The sequence below is a fragment of the Hemitrygon akajei genome, chromosome 3, assembly GCF_048418815.1.
Source record: "Hemitrygon akajei chromosome 3, sHemAka1.3, whole genome shotgun sequence".
NCBI lineage: Eukaryota > Metazoa > Chordata > Chondrichthyes > Myliobatiformes > Dasyatidae > Hemitrygon > Hemitrygon akajei.
In genome coordinates this window covers 187,788,604-187,805,921 of record NC_133126.1, presented here as the reverse complement: position 1 = coordinate 187,805,921, position 17,318 = coordinate 187,788,604, and the positions used below count along the sequence as shown (strand labels likewise).

Genomic DNA, 17,318 nt, shown 5'->3' with positions numbered 1-17,318 from the left:
ATATCGCTGTTCCTTCATTGTCGCTGGGTCAAAATCATGGAATTCCCTCCCTAACAGCACCGTGGGTGTACCTGCACCTCAGGGACTGCAGCGGTTCAAGAAGGCAGCTCATCACCACCTTCTCAAGGGCAACTAGGGATGGGCAATAAATGCTGGCTTAGCCGGCGACGCCCACGTCCCGGAAATTAATAAATTTTAAAAATAGCTCAGGTAAATAATTTCTTCTTCAGTCAAGAGCCCTGGCAAAACCTCCCCTGTAACGTTTGTATCCCTAGATGTTTGTGTGACTAAGAAGCATTGCTGCTCAGCAGAAACACAAGTGGAAAATCCCCTGAATAGCCTACAGTGACCTGAGGAATGAGAGACAACTACAGCAACTGTCTGGTTGTTCTTTGTGATGAGAAACATCAGTCGGCCTTGCCGTGGGCATCATCAGCCCACAGGGACACTGACCCTTAGGAGAGTCTGCTTAAGCTTAAGGTAAGATTTCAAAGCAGTAAACCATAGCAAATCAATTCCAGTGCCAGAAGGCTCAGTGAAAACACAGTGCAGACACAGGAAACTGGCAAAACACAAGCAGAAAGGATGAAAAGGTCACGCCTCCCCCAAGCTCCTGACAGAGTTGATCAGGAATGCGATGGCCATAATGGATTCATAATTGCTTACAAATAGGGATATCTGTAAAGAAACTATCAACATGCTTTTGGGGAAAAGCGAGACCTTGTGGTAAAATGGATGGTCTAAGAGATAACCAAGGACTCTGGGCTATACGGCTTCCAGTGTGCTCCAGATACCTAACTCACAACTCCGCAAACAGATCCTTGACTCCCAGTTGAAGGAACATCAGTGAGCCCCTGATGGGCAAAAGAAAAGCTTCAAGTATAACATCAAAATTAGCCTGACGAAATCCAACATTACATCTAACAACTGGAAAGATATTGCATTCAGTAAAAAAAAACACATTTTACAAACTCAAACCCGTCTAGACCTTTAACAGTATGGGAGACCCAATCAATATGTGGAAAATTAAAATCCCCTACTATCACAACTTTATGTTTCCTGCAGCTGTCTGCTATCTCTCTGCAGATTTGCTCCTCCAATTCTCACTGACTATTGGGTTGTCTATAATATAACCACATTAATGTGGTCATACCTTTCCTGTTTCTCAGCTCCACCCATTTGGCCTCAGTAGACAAGCCCTCTAATCTGTCCTGCTTGAGCACTGCTGTAACATTTTCCCTGACTAGCAATGCCACCCCACCCCCCCCCAACCCTTCATCCTTCTGCTTCTATCACGTCTGAAACATCGGAACCCTGGAACATTAAGCTGCCAGTCCTGCGCCTCCTGTAGCCAAGTTTCACTAATGGCTACAATGTCATAATTCCACGTGTCAATCCACTCTCTCAGCTCGTCAGCCTTCCCCACAATACTCCTCACATTGAAACAGACACACCTCAGAAGATTATTATCACCACACACAAACCTTCTATTTGTGACTTTGCATGAACTTTAACATCATTTATTTTCAATCCCATTCCACTATCTGCACTGGGTCTCTGGTTCCCATCCCCCTGCAAATCTAGTTTAAACCCCTCCCAATAGCACTAACAAACCTCCCTGCAAGGATATTGGTCCCCCTGTAGTTCAGGTGTAACCCATCCCTCTTGTACAGGTCCCACCTACCCCAGAAGTGGTCCCAATGATCCTGAAATCTGAAACCCTGCCCCCTACACCAATTTCTCAGCCACGTGTTTATCCTCCAGAGCATCCTATTCTTACCCTCACTGGCACGTGGCACAGGTAGCAATCCTGAGATTACCACCCTCGAGGTCCTGCTTTTTAACTTCCTACCAAGCTCTCTATGCTCACTCTTCAGGACCTCCTCACTCTTTCTTCCTGCGTCATTTTTCACACCATTCTCTGTAAACTCTGTTGTACTTATCCCTTTGGCTAAATCAGCAGACCATATCAACCTTTAAAAAAAATACCCAATGACTTGGCCTCCACAGCCATCCATAGCAATGAATTCCACAGATTCACCACCATCTAGCTAAAGAAGTTTCTCCTTATCTCTGTTATAAAGGGACATCCTTCTATTCTGAGGCTGTGCCCTGCTGGTCCTAAACTTCCCCACTATAGAAAACATCTTCTCCACATTCTCTCAATCAGGGCCTTTCATCATTCGATAGGTTTCAATTAGGTCACCCCTCATTCTTCTGAATTCTAGTGAATATTTCATGTCAAGTTCCATGGCATATTTCCCTGGTAACGAACACAAAAGGTACTACAACCACTCACCTCTTGGCTCTCCTTGCCCTGACTTGAACCAAATATCTTGTGATCAAGGCTATCCAGGGAGTTACTGGAATCAGATCTGTCAAAGCAATGGCGATCCAGGACTTCCAATGTGTGCAAGACTTTACTGATTGTAAAACCTGTAAGAAAAATAAAATGGAAGCAGCAAGAAAAAGCACATTATTAAATGGAACCTGTTTTCTTGTTTTGCACTACTTCTTTAATTTAACCTTTTTATCAAACATACTTACTTTGATGCACAGTTTTTATTATGTATTGCAAAGTACTACTACTGCATAATAACAAATTTTGTGACATACGCCAATAATATGAAATCTTCAGCCACATAGACTAGAAGCAAGGGTGGCGAACCTATGGCACATGAGCCTAAGATGACACACTCAAAAATTTTGACAGCACGGTTTAACATGCACTGTCACCTTTGATTCTTTAAACCCCATACATTTTTAAAAAGATTATCTTTCCTGCCAAATAAAGAGGCAGATTTTTTTTTACAACCCAAAAGCAAAGAGGTGTCTTATGATGGCTTGGTGGCAGCCAGACAGCTGCGATAACACATGATATTGGATGATTTGCATTGGAAAATCCTCACAGACATGGTGTACGCATCAGTATTTGGATAGCTACAATACAATTCTAGTTATTTTTCAATTTTCTTCTTAAAAGATTAATATTAATAATTTTGAACAGATTTTTGAAAATGCTTCATTTATTTCACTTTGACTCTGTTACACTTTTATTAATAGTGAAGCCATTAATAGACATAAATAAGTAACATGACTCATCCATTTTCCTTAAAATAGCCCAGAATTATTGTTAATAATTCATTAATCAATGATCATCTCTGCTCAAAATTACAGTGGCATATGAGCGAATTTTCAGAAGATTATTTCCCTGCATGAAAAGTCTTGGGTTAATTCTTCAATTCTGAAGATTTACAACTCTATACTCTTTCTGCTCACATTCTGAATCCCAGCAACAATAGGGTTTGTTCATTCCGTGCCACATCCTATGATGTGGGCAATCACGGTCTTTCAGTGACCACGATTGTTCCTGGCAAATTTTTTCTACCGAAGTGGCTTGTCATTGCCTTCTTCTACGCAGTGTCTTTACAAGATGGGTAATCTCTCTCATTCCACTCACTAAATTTCTTTTGTTTTGTATTTGCACCATTCTCTGTAAGCTCTAAAGACCATTGTGCATGAAAATCCCAGGAGATCCAGCAGTTTCTGAGATTATCAAACCACCCCATCTGGCACCAACAATCATTCCACAATCAAAGTCACTTAAATTACATTTCATCCCCATTCTGATTTTTGATCTAAATCACCACTGAACCTCTTGACCATGCCTGTGTGCATTACCCACTGAGCTGCTGCCACGTGATTGGCTGATGAGGTACTTGCATTAACACGTAGGTGTGCAAGTGTAAATGGCCACTGTGTGTATTTATAGAGCAACAAAACACCTAGTGAAAGAGCTCAGCGGAAAAGAGTTGTCAATGTTTCGGGTCAAGTGCAGGACTTCGATTCAAATGTTAACAATCCCTTTCCTCCCCCAGATGCTGCTCGACCCTCTGAGTTCCTCCAGTAGCATCGTTTGCTTCACTAGATTCCAGAGAGGGCCTCGGGATAGAGAATGAGTAATTGCAGAGCTTTGTTCAATAGCCACCGCAGGGAACCATATGTAAACAGCCTACTCCTGGGCTGTAAGATTTAATAAGCTGTCTTCAATGTCAGTATCCCACAAAACGAGAAGTCTGCCAGCAGCAGCCAGGAATGTGCTCGAGGGCTCCACCTAATGGCAAAGTAGTATTGTACAGTCTTCTGAACTCGAATGGTGGACCCATATATCCCCGCAGGACCACTTTGTCAAGCACCCTTGCTATGTCCACAACGAGCAGGAATTCCCAGTGGCCACTATTTTAACTGACGCGTTGATCCATGTCCTCTTCTACTGCCATGATCAGGCTACTGTCAGGTTTGAAGACCAACACCTCCAACGTGGACATCGATTTCTCTAACTTCCGGTAATTTCCCCCTCCTCCTCGTCTCTCTTTTTCCATTAACCACTCTGGCTCCCCTCTTACCCCTTCCTCCTCTCCTCACCCACCCATCACCTCCCTCTGGTGCCCCTCCTCCTTCCCTTTCTCCTTTGGTCAACTCTCCTCTCCGATTAGACTCCTTCCGCTTCAGCCCTTTAACTTTTCCACCTATCACCTCCCAGCTCCTCACTCCATCCCACTTTCCTACCCACCTAACCTTCCTCCTCAACTGGCTTCACTTACCAGCTTCTAGCTTACAATCCTTCTGCTCTTCCCCGACCCCCACAGCCACCACTTCATTCTGATGTCTTTCCCTTCCTTTTCAGTCCTGATGAAGAGTCTCATTGACTCTCCATTCCTCTCTGTGATGTTTTATTTACCGTTCCTAGCATTGATGAATGCCATACAACATTTAATCATTAATACTATCTTTAAAAGCTCTTTACAGGCCATAGATTGAACCGCTGGGGTCCAGGTGAAGAGAATATACAGAGAATTTTTGAAATGTATTAGAAACATAGAAAACCTACAGCACAACACAGGCCCTTCAGCCCACAAAGCTGTGCCGAACATGTCCCTACCTTAGAACTACCCAGGCTTTACCTATAGCCCTCTATTTTTTTCTAAGTTCCATGTAGCCATCCAGGAGTCTCTTAAAATACCCTACCTTTTCTGCCTCCACCACCGTCGCCAGCAGCCCATTCCACACACTCACCACTCTCTGTGTAAAAAACTTACCCCTGACATCTCTTCTCTACCTGCTTCCAAGCACCTTAAAACTATGCCCTCTCGTGCTAGGCAATTCAGCCCTGGGGAAAAGCCTGTGACTATCCACACGATCGATGCCTCTCATCATCTTAAACGCCTCTATCAGGTCACCTCTCATCCTCATTGTTCCAAGGAGAAAAGGTCGAGTTCACTCAACCTATTCTCATAAGGCATGCTCCCCAATCCAGGCAACATCCTTGTAAATCTACTCTGCACCCTTTCTATGGTTTCCACGACCTTCCTATAGTGAGGTGACCAGAATTGAGCATAGTACTCCAAGTGGGGTCTGACCAGGGTCCTATATAGCTGCAACATTACCTCTCGGCTCCTAAATTCAATTCCACGATTGATGAAAGCCGCACGCTTTCTTATCCACAGAGTCAACCTGCGTAGCAGCTTTGAGTGTCCTTTTAGCAGCTTTTAGTTTAAATAGCACACATAAAATGCTCAAAGGATTCAGCAGGTAAGGCAGCATTTATGGAAAGGAATTGAGTTGACATTCCCTGATAAAGAGTGTCGTCCAAAATGTTGACTCTTTATTCCTTTCTATAGATGCTGTGTGACCTGCTGATTTCCTCCAGTATTCTGTAGGTGTCAGTCTGTAGACTTGCTTACTGCTCAGAAACATTGAACATGCCATAAAGAAGAAGATCAGTGGACTGGCATATCAAAAAACGTCCGCAGAAAACAAACCCAATAATACGACCTCTTTTATATAAAAATACACTCATTGTCCATTAGGTCCACCTGTACACCTGCTCGTTAATGCAAGTATCTAATCAGCCAATCATTTGGCAACAGTAAGCACGGTAAGCATGTAGACATGGTCAAGAGGTTCAGTTGCTGTTCAGACCAAATGTCAGTCTGGGGAAGAAATGAGATCTAAGCAACTTTGACTGTGGAATAATTGTTGGTGCCAGATGGGGTGGTTTGAGTATCTCAGAAATTGCTGATCTCCTGGGACTTCCACATACAACCGTCTCTAGAGTAGGGGTTCCCAACGTTTTTTGTGCCATGAACCTCTACCATTAACTGAGGGGTCCGCGGACCCCGGGTCATGAACCCCTGCTGGATATTTTACAGAGAATGATGCACAAAACAGCCAGTGAGCAGCAGTTCTTTGGGCGAAAGCACCTTGTTAATGAGAGAGGTCAGAGGAGAATGACCAGACCGTTCCAGTTGATAGGAAAGTGACAGTAACTCAAATAGCCAAGCATTACAACAGCGGTGTATAAAAAAGCATCTCTGAACACACGACGAATTGAACCTTGAACATACACTCAGTGGCCTTTTTATTAGGCATCACCTGTACCTCAAAGTGGCCACTGTCAGTGATACCAAACCTGATTCTCATTATGATTCATAAGGAGAAAGGGGACACCGGAAAACTAGTTTTCAAAGAATCAAAGGTTTTCTGTTCACTATTGGGGAGTCACTCCTCTGTTGTACATCCGACCACGTAGAGCTATTGGCCCATCAGACAGCTGATCCTCATCAGGATATGTGTCAACTTTACGGGGCAGGTGCCATTAGCAAAGAACAAAGACTAAAGTGGGCCTTTGCCCACATGATACCCTTAGCTTCTCTAGAAGGTTTTATCAGCGATCAGACTGCTGTTCAATGGCCATTACTATTTATTTATTTAGAAATGCAGCACGGATCAGGTCCTTCCAGCCTATCAAGCCACGCTGCCCTGTAAGCCACCCATTTACCACTAGACTAATCATGGGACAACTTACAATGAGTAATTAACCTTCCAACCAGTATGTTTTTGCACTGTGGAAGGAAACCAGAGCACCCAGAGGAAATAGAGAGAATGTACAAAGTCCTTCCAGAGGGCACCAGACACTGAACTCTGATCTCTGAACTCTGGAATGCCCTGAGCTAAAATAGCATCACAATAACCACTATGCTATAGTGGCATCCTACGTCAGGATTATGTGGGAGCTGGATGAGGAGGGAGGGATCAAAGAGACCCCAAAGCCTCACAATTCTGTTACTCAGATCTAGTTTCAAAGTTAGAAGGAGCTTTTCTTCTATGACAGACTTCTTGTTGAAGATCTAGCTATCAAGAAACTCAAAGGTGAAAAATTTACGAGAAAAGAGTCAATTTACTTGTGGTAGCAATGAAGGAGATCACTTGACCCCTGGGTCAAAGACCATTTTGATTTGAAACCCTTCCAAATGAAATGACTTGACCTGAAATGTTAATTATCTATTCCCTGCCCTCCTTCCACACAGAAACTGCCTGATGCACTGAGCTCCTCCAACAGTAGTTTTTGTTCCTCCGGATTTGAGCATCTCCAAAGTTTTGTGTCCCTGTCACCAAAAGCTCTAGCAAATTTCTAAAGATGAATTGTGGAGGGTATTTTGACTGGTTGCATCACAGTGCACAGGATCAAAAGAGGCTGTAAAGTGTCTTAGATTCCTGCAGCTTCATCACGGACACAAGACTCCCCACCATCAAAGACACTTAGAGAAGGCAGTGCCTCTGCAAGGCAACACCCAGTATTAAGGACCCCCACAAGCCCTCATCTTATTACTACGATCAGGGAGGAGATACGGGAGCCTGAAGGCTCACGCTCAGTGTTTTAGAAACAGCTCTTTCCCTGTGCCATCAGATTTCGGAACGGTCCATGAATACCTCACTCTCTTGCACTATTTATTTTATTTTGTGCTGTAACTTATAATAGTTCTTAAATCTTGTACTGCCCACATACAAGCTAGAGAAGGTAATCAGGGCTGACAAATACCAATACTGAATCAACCCAGATAAACAGTTTTCCACAGTACTGTGCTCCCTCTCCTCCTACTTTCACTATATACCACTGACCGTCTCCAGTGATCCATCAGTCAAAGCAGATGACACCACTGTCATCACCAGAGGCGATCAAATCTAAGCACGACCAGGATGTGAACAAGTTATTGTCCTGGTGCAATCACAACAACTTGTAACAATCAAGTTTGCTGGGGTGACTGGAGGTATTGTAGATAAAGGGCTTTGTCACACAAGGGATGGGATGGAGTTGATCTGCAGTACTTTGTGACGGTGGAAACCACTTTACCTGCAGTGGACTCCTGACATTTGTCAAAGGACCATCGGACTTCCACGGCTCGGCCTCGTTGCTTGATCTGCTTCTCCACTTCATAAATTTTGGCTCGGACCTAAAGCATCGAGATAACATTTAGTATTCACCAAAAGGGAATAAACTTGCAATGCAGAGTGCAAGATAAAGTGCATGTCCACGGCATCTGTGTCTATGTGTCTGAACACAATCTGAGCTATAGTCATAAAAGTCTCAATGTATTAAATTTCTCCCGAGGCCTCCCGTCCCATGATCCTTTCCCTTCTCCAGCTCTGTATCACTTTCGCCAATCACCTTTCCAGCTCTTAGCTTCATCCCACCCCCTCCGGTCTTCTCCTATCATTTCGCATTTCCCCCTCCCCCCACTACTTTCAAATTTCTTACTATCTTTCCTTTCAGTTAGTCCTGACGAAGGGTCTCAGCCCGAAACGTCGACAGTGTTTCCCCTTATAGATGCTGCCTGGCCTGCTGTGTTCCACCAGCATTTTGTGTGTGTGTTGTTTGAATTTCCAGCATCTGCAGATTTCCTCGTGTTTAATGTATTAAAAACTTTATTTATGTGTGCACTTCCTGCAAATGTGACACTTGCTTCTATGAACATCTATGTATTTGGTATGATAACATCAATGCCCAAGAATAGAAAAGCCTACAAAAATGGTGGAAGCATAAGAACATAAGAAACAGGAGCAGGAGTCGGCCATCTGGCCCGTCGAGCCTGCTCTGCCATTCAATAAGATCATGGTTGATCTGGCCATGGACTCATCTCCACCCACCTGCCTTTTCTCTATAACCCTTAATTCCCCTACTATACAAAAATCTATCCAACCTTGTCTTAAATATATTTACCGATAGCCTCCACTGCTTCATTGGGCAGAGAATTCCACAGTTTCACCACTCTCTGGGAAAAGCAGTTCCTCCTCAACTCCATCCTAAATCTACTCCCCTGAATCTTGAGGCTATGCCCCTTAGTTACAGTCTCACCTACCAGTGAAAACAACTTTCCTGCCTCTATCTTATCTATCCCTTTCATAATTGTGTATGTTCCTATAAGATCTCCTCTCACTCTTCTGAATTCCAGCAGGTACAGGCCCAAGTGACTCAATCTCTCAAGCAGCCCAATCTCTCACAGGCAAAGCCCTCCCCACCATTGAGCACATTTGCAAGAAGCGTTACTACAAAAAAAAGCAGTATCCATTGCCAAGGACCCCCACCAACCAGCCCAAGCTCTCTTCTTGTTGCCATCATTGGGAAGGAGGGACAGGAGCCTTAGGTCCCACAGATTCAGAAATAGTTATCGTGCTTCAACCATCATGCTTCTGAACCGGCATGGATAACTTCACTCACTTCAACACTAAACTATTCACAGAACACAACCTATGGACTCACTTTCAAGGACTCTACAACTCATGTTCTCAGTAATACTTATTTACTTATTTATTATTATTATTATTTGTTTTTCTTCGTATCTGCACAGTCTGTCTTCCTTTGTACCTTGGTGCTTATCGGCCTTTGTTCGTGTGTAGTTTTTCATGGATTCTACTGTATTTCTTTGTTCGACTTTGAATGCGTGCAAGAAAATGAACCTCAAGGTAGTATATAGTGACATATACATACTTGGAAAATAAATTTACTTTGAACTTTATAACAAAAAGTTTTGACTTAAAGCATTTCCCTCCACAGACGCTGCTTGGCCTCGCACATCCTCTTTGTGTCTACCTGCTTGTTACAGTCCAGCCCTTCCAAAGTGTTTTTCATGGACATCAAGACCAAGTGTGGAGACTGAGTGACCACTGACACAAAGTGACCAGGTGACAACACACTCTACCCTACATTTCCAGTTTGTGTTAATCCCGAAGCATCCACCATTCCAGCTGAGTAACACCAAATACACTTGGGAGAACACGGCACACCAGTGCGTCCACCTGTACCTGTTTATTGAAGGTGGAATTCCCTCCTGGCATAGGTAAACACGATGGGGCCACCTGGAGAAGATCAAGCGGTGATCCAGGATTGCTGCTCTTGTTCTCATTCGTGGAATAATTCCACACCAAGGCACTGGGGCAACACACAGTTATTGTCTGTAGAAATAACAAAAATCGAGCTTTGCAGTCAATTGATACAGATATTTAAATCATTAAAATCTACTGTGCAATTAAAACAGCGACAACAACAACAAAGTGGACAGCCTGGTAGCATAGCAGATAGTGCATTAATTCACACTGCCAGCAATCACCAATCCTCCCATCAGGGAGGAGGCTATGTAGTGTCCACACCATGACTAACTGACTCAAAAACAATTACTATCCCCTGATCAACACCTCCCCCACGACTTTATCATCTCTTGTTGGAGTCATCTTATGTACAGACCTCCTGCACCTAGCATCTCTTTATAGATATACAATATACACACACACATATATATGTACATCAAAAATAAATATAGTTTATTTGAATTATTGCCATCTACATCTTATTGTGTTTTTAATACCTCATTGGATCCAGAGTAACAACTAGTTCATTTTTCTTTACATTTGTGTACCGGAAATGACAACAAACAATCTTGAACCCCGCCACGCCTGTGAGGTGTTTGCACATTTTCCCCATGACAGTGAGGGCTTCCTCCGGTTGCTCCAGGTTACTCTCACATTCCAAAGACGTACGGGGTCCAGTTAGTGAGCTGTGGGCGTGCAACGCCGGTGCCAGAAATGTGCACAATCCTCGTTGATTTGACTTGGCATAAGCAACGTATTTCACTGTATGTTTCAATGTTTTGACGTACATGTAACAAATAAAGCTAATCTTATCTTACAAAACATAGTTACAGAGATCTAAATGATTAATTTAGCCACTAGATAAGGAGTCCTGATGAAGGATCTCAGCCTGAAACGTCTTGACTATTGACTCTTTTTCATAGATGCTGCCTGGCCTGCTGAGTTCCACCAGCATTTTGTGTGTATGTTGTATTACTATAGCCATTATCCAAGAATACATAGTAGGATGTGTTTATTTACAAAAGCAGGATAATATCTAACTTAAAGGCAACACGAGTGAATCTGCAGATGCTGGAAATAAATAAAAACACAAAATGCTGGCAGAGCTCAGCAGGCCAGACAGCATCTACAGGAGGAGGTTGAGACGACGTTTTGGGCCGAAACCCTTCATCAGGAGGGATTTCGGCCCGAAACATCGTCACTACCTCCTCCCATAGATGCTGTCTGGCCTGCTGAGCTCTGCCAGCATTTTGTGTTTTTATTAATATCTAACTTACTTATTTACTGCCCATTATGCCACTGGCAATGTCTATCTCTGTCTGTCCTTGGCCATCTTCTCTATTGTGCCCCAGGTGTGGTTCAGGGTACACCATCACCAACAGATATAGAAGGATTCTTCATTGCCATTTCTGCAATAATTTCTTTGACCAATCAGGGCTGTCAGCCCTGAGCTGAACCCCTGAAACTGGGGGACCAGTGGACTACTCTTGGTCTGACCTCTACTCTTTGACCTGTTTGGCAGAGGTGACCCTACCAAGAGCCAAAGCACAAGGCCCTGACTCCAACCAACACAGTCTGCCAATTGAGTGAGCAAGCTTCCTCACCCCACGACAAGGTTGCCGTCTCCTTGGAGGTTTAACGTCTAAGCTTTGTTTAAACAGAACCCACGACAGTTCAGCAAACAAGTAGAGATAGGAGAATATAAATGAGTGCAAGTCAGAAACAGTTTTCGAACGCTAGTAAACGATTTCTGTTACACAACAACAGAATAATAATGAAAGAACAGGCACTCTTCAAACTTAGTGAATTCCTTTCATCACCAGCAACGCACCATGCACAAAGATATTGGTTTCAACAGAAAATGAATGGAATTTCCAGGAAAGGCCAAATATTATAGACATAGAGCACTGAAATAGGTCCATTAGTTCAACGGTCCAGGACAAGATGCCCTGTCCAAGCTAGTCCTATTTCCCAGTGTGTTGACTCATAACCTTCCAATCCATGCATCTGTCCAAATGTCTCCTCAAAGTTGTTATTGCACCTGCTACCACCATTTCCTCTGGCAGTTCTTTCCACATAAACTCAGTACCTCCCGAACCTAAATCGAGTGGTTACAGAGTGTATGTCTGTGGTCTTCCGCTGCTGCCCCTCATGTATTTCAATGTTCAAAGTGTTGTGCATACAGAGATGCTCTTCTGCACACCACCGTTGTAATGCATGATTATCTGAGTTGCTGTCGCCTTCCTGTGAACTTGAACCAGCTTGGCCATTCGCCCCTGATAGATCTGTGGTTTTCAAGATCGGAGAGTCATACCTACAAGAAGTCCAGGTATGGTATAAGGAAGGCCATTGTAAGAGCAAAAAGGCAATTCCATTTGAAATTGGAGACACAATACAACTGAATGCACAGCAGCTCTGGCAGGGTTCGTATGTCATTACTTCCTTTAAAGCAAAACCTAACAGCATAAATGGCTGAGTTGCTTCATTCCTAGTTAAACTCAACGCCTTTTATGCACACTTTGAAAAAGAGAATAAAACTACACCTTTGTGAATTCCCACAGCATCTGGTGACCCTGTGATCTCTGTCTCAGAGGCAGTCATCAGAACATCTTTCAAAAGGGTGAATTCTTACAAGGTGTGTACCTGATCGGGTACTGAAGACTCGTGCCAACCCACCGGCAGGAGTGTTCAAGGACATCGTCACCCTCTCACTGATGCAGTCAGACGTTCCCACCTGCTTCAGAAGGGCGACAATCATACCGGTGCCCAAGAAGAGCAGGGTGAGCTGCCTCAACAACTATTGCCCAGTTGCACTCACGTCTAGCACAATGAAGTACTTGATGAAGTTGGTTACAGCTCGAATTAACTTCTGCCTGTGCAAAGACCTGTACCCACTGCAATTCAACTACCCCCACAACAGGTTTACCGCAGACACGATCTCACTGGCTCTCCCCTTTGCTTTGAAGCACCTAGACAACAGCAAAGCACAAATGGCTTCTGTTTAATGAGCCCAGCATTCGATACCATCATCTCCTTAGTATTAATTACTAAGCTTCTAATGCTGGGCCGCTGTACCTCCCCTCTGACAATGGATCCTTGGCTTCGTCATCAGAAGACCAAGTTCAGAATAGATTGGTGATAACATCTCCTCCTCTCTGACATTCAACACGTTCTCACTTCAAGGATGCATGCTTAGCCACTGTCCTATTGCCTCTACACTTGTGACCGCATAGAGCTCAAATGCCATCTACAACTTCACAGTTGTTGGTAAAATATCAGCAGTTGACAAGGAAGTGCACAACAGTGAGATAGATTGGCTGATTGAATGGTGTTATAGTAACAAACTTGCAGTAACTCTGAACACCCTGCTAACACACAGTGTATTACTGATGACAGTGTCAGTAGCATTATAGATTTAATGATACTGTATGTTGCTTTGTGTTGTATAGTTAACTATATGTTGTAAATAGTTTGACAAGGTGCTGCACATGAGGTTGCTTAACAAGAGCCTATGGTATTAGAAGGTATTAGCATGGCCGGCTGGCAGGAGGCAAAGAGTTGGAATAAAGGGGGCTTTTCTGGTTGACTGCTGGTGACAAGTGCTGTTCCTCAGGGGTTGGTATTGGGACCACATCTTTTAATTGATGGCTTTGATGGCAAAGTGCATCTGGTCATGCACGTTGGTAGAAGAAATAAAGGCGTAGACTATTTTCTAAATGGGGAGAAAATTCAAAAATTGGAGGTGCAAAGGGCCTTGGGCGTCCTTGTGCAGGATTCCCTAAAGGTTATCGTGCAGATTGAGTTGGTGGTAAGGAAGCCAAATGCAACGTTCACATTCATTTCGAGGTGACAAGAATGTAGGAGCAAGGATGTGATGCTGAGGCATTAAAAGGCATTGGTCAGACCTCACTCGGAGTATTGTGAGCAGTTTTGGGTCTCTTATCTAAGAAAATATGTGTTGGCATTGGCGAGAGTCTAGAGGAAGTTCACAAGAATGATTCCGGGAATAAAAGGGTTAATGTATCAGGATTGTTTGATGGCTCTGGGCTTGCAGTCCCTGGAGTTTAAAAGAATGAGGGGGGGAGGATCTCACTGAAGCCTGTCAACAGTGAAAGGACTAGACAGAGTGGACGTGGAGAGGATGTTTCCTGTAGTTGGCGAGTCTAGGACCAGAGGGTATGGCCTCAAAATAGAGAGACATCCATTTAGAACAGAGATGTGAAGGAATTTATTTGGCTAGAGGGTGGTGAATCTGTGGAATTCATTACCACAGACAGCTACAGATGTTAAGTCATTGAGTATATTCAAAGCTAAGATTGATAGGTTCTTGATTAGGCAGGGTGTCAAGGTTACAGGGAAAAGGCAGGAGAATGGGGTTGAGACAGATCATAAATCAGCGATGATGGAATGATGGATTGGTCTAATTCTGTTCCTCTGTCTTACAGTCTTATTTGCATTTTACATCTTGTACATTTATAGAATTTTTGTCTGTTAATATTATTTTATGTACTGTATGTGATACACGTACTGTGTTTTATACCCTGGCCCCAGAAAAATGTTGTTTCATTTCGCTGTATACGTGTGTATGATTGAATAATGGTAAACTCGAACTTGAACTTGAAAAGCAAGGAATTGATTGTGGAAGGAGAAATTATAGTTGGTCAAGAGTTTGGAAAATTTATACAAATGCAGTCCCAAGACACTCCACTTCAACTATGTAATTACATTTCAAGCCCAAGAACATTATTACCATTGAGACCATTCATGTTGACTCAAATTATTTTTTCCATCAACTAAATCTATCTTTCCTTGCAATTTAGGCACAAGTCAAAGGCCAAACAGCAGCCCTGCCACCTCCAACACGTCTGCTGAAAAACTGAGTGAACTTACTAACCTGGGAAGTAAGATCGAAACAGAAAAGAGAGACGTAGAGAGCTCAAGCTGAGAAACATCTGGATATCAAAGGAAGTGGTAATGGAGATAAAGCCAAGAAACTTCAACTGCGATTCCCTCCATGTGACGTCATTTTATTTATTTTAGTTAGAGATACAGTGCAGAACAGGCTCTTCTGGTCCAATGAACTGCACCACCCAGAAACCCACTTATTTATCCATAGCCTATTTACAGGACAATTTACAAGAACCAATTAGCCTACTAACCGATATGGCTTTGGACTGTGGGAGGAAACCAGAGCATCCAGGGGAAACCGATGCCTTGATGGGGAGGGACATACAAATTCCTTACAGACCGCCCCGGAACTGAACTCCAAACTCCAACGCTATCATAGCCTCGCACTAACTGCTACGCTACAGTCGCTTCCTCATTATGTTGTGTGGCTCAGAACGGTGGAAAACTACAATAAGAAGAGTTTTGCAAGCAAGAGATTTTGTCAAGAAGATCCTCAGAATTTTCTAAACAAGAGTTTTACGAATATAATCCTTGTGCCCGCGTGCTGAAAAGGAGGTGGAGATGGCTTGCAAGGTTATCAAATGCAACCAAATGGACTGTCGGAGGAGCCCTTAGCTGGATAAATGGTGGGAAGTGTAGATGGAGTCATCCTCGGGAGACTTGCTGAATGAGAGAGAAAGAGATGATGACCATTGCTTGATAACATATACCACAGGGCAGGACCAAGTCCAACCACATTCATAACCTCTGATGGAAGTCTGGTGTACCAGGGACACAAAGCAGATTATGATCTTTGGAAATTTTTGTCACAAATCTGCTTCATTGGCTCAGCTAGAGTGGAAATACTAGCATAATCTGAGAGGGGTAAAAAGTCACTTCCACATTCTTCAAATTATCTTTTCTTTTATATCTACTTAACTGGTAATCCTGGGCCCAAGGTAATGAGATTTAACTGTATCGATAAGTTTGAAGGAGATTTGGTACATCACCAAAGACGGACGGATTTCTACAGAAGTGCCACGGGGAGCAGTCTGCCAGGTTGCGTCACCAATGTGCCGGAGTGGACAACGCCACAGGTTTGTAAACTCAGCCAGCTCCATCCTGGGCACGAGCCTCCCCACTATCAATGACATAGTCAAAAGGCAATGCCTCAAGAAAGCAGTGTCCATCATTATGGGCCCTCACCATCCAGGGCACAGCCTCCTATTATTACAATCAGGAAGCAGGCACAGGAGCCTGAAGACACACATTCAACATTTTAGGAAGAGCATCTTCCCCTCTGCCATCAGACTTCTGAACAGTCCATGAACCTCACTATTTTGCTCCTGTTTTGTACTACTCATTTATTTTTAATATTTTTATTGTAATGTAGAGTATTACTGTAACAAAAAAAATCGATAGTATGTCAGTGATAATAGACCTGATTCTGAATTTCTCTACTGTTGTCACAAGTACCAAGATACAGTGAATAACTTTGCATTCTCTCCAAACAGATTCCTCCACACACAAGCTCAGAGGTGGTACGAAAGGAAAAATGATAACAGAATGCAGAATATAGTGTTATAGTTACATAGAAAGTGCAGTGCACGGAGTTAAATAAAGTGCAAGAGCCAGTGCAAGGTAGATGGAAAGATCACGAGTCCATTATTGTACTAGAGATCCATTCAGGAAAAGTATAATAACAGGACAGAATTCCAACGTTCACATTAAATTTATTAATGTATGTGTCACCATATACTACTGAGAGATCATTTTCTTGCGAGCATTCACAGTAGAACAAATAAGTACAATAGAATCAATGAAAAACTACACACAATCAAACCTACGTGCAAAAGAAGATAAACTGCGCAAATATAAAAAACTAAGTAAGTCAGTATAACAGATCATGAGTTGTAGAGTCATTGAAAGTGAGTCAATAGGTTGTGTTCAGTGTGCCAAGCTGAGTGAAGTTATCCTCACTGGTCAGGAGCCTGGTGGTTGTAGGGTATAACTATTCCTAAACCTGGTGTGCAACCTAAGGCTCCTGTACGTCCTTCCTGAAGGTAGCAGTAAGAAGAGAGCATGGTTTGGACGGTGGTGTTCCTTGATGATCGAGCCAATTGATGGATTAATGATAGTTGTCTGATAGTACGTGTCCTCGAGCTTTTTTATCTTCCACCCAATGGAAGAAAGGAAGAAGAGAAAATGACTGGGGTGGCAAGGGA

The 17,318-nt window shown here is 43.2% G+C and overlaps 1 protein-coding gene across 3 annotated transcripts in view; it reads right to left on the bottom strand.

Moving 5' to 3' along the window:
• The window catches only part of LOC140725744 (mediator of RNA polymerase II transcription subunit 12-like protein), a 676,368-nt gene that overhangs the window by 509,190 nt on the left and 149,860 nt on the right, over nt 1-17,318 (bottom strand). For all 3 annotated transcript variants that reach the window (XM_073041599.1, XM_073041601.1, XM_073041600.1), the window contains exons 9-11: nt 10,144-10,293; nt 8,195-8,294; nt 2,300-2,436 (exon numbers count right to left, since the gene is read on the bottom strand). In XM_073041599.1, coding sequence (XP_072897700.1) covers nt 2,300-2,436; nt 8,195-8,294; nt 10,144-10,293 — 387 coding nt within the window. The remainder of the gene's footprint in view (nt 1-2,299; nt 2,437-8,194; nt 8,295-10,143; nt 10,294-17,318) is intronic.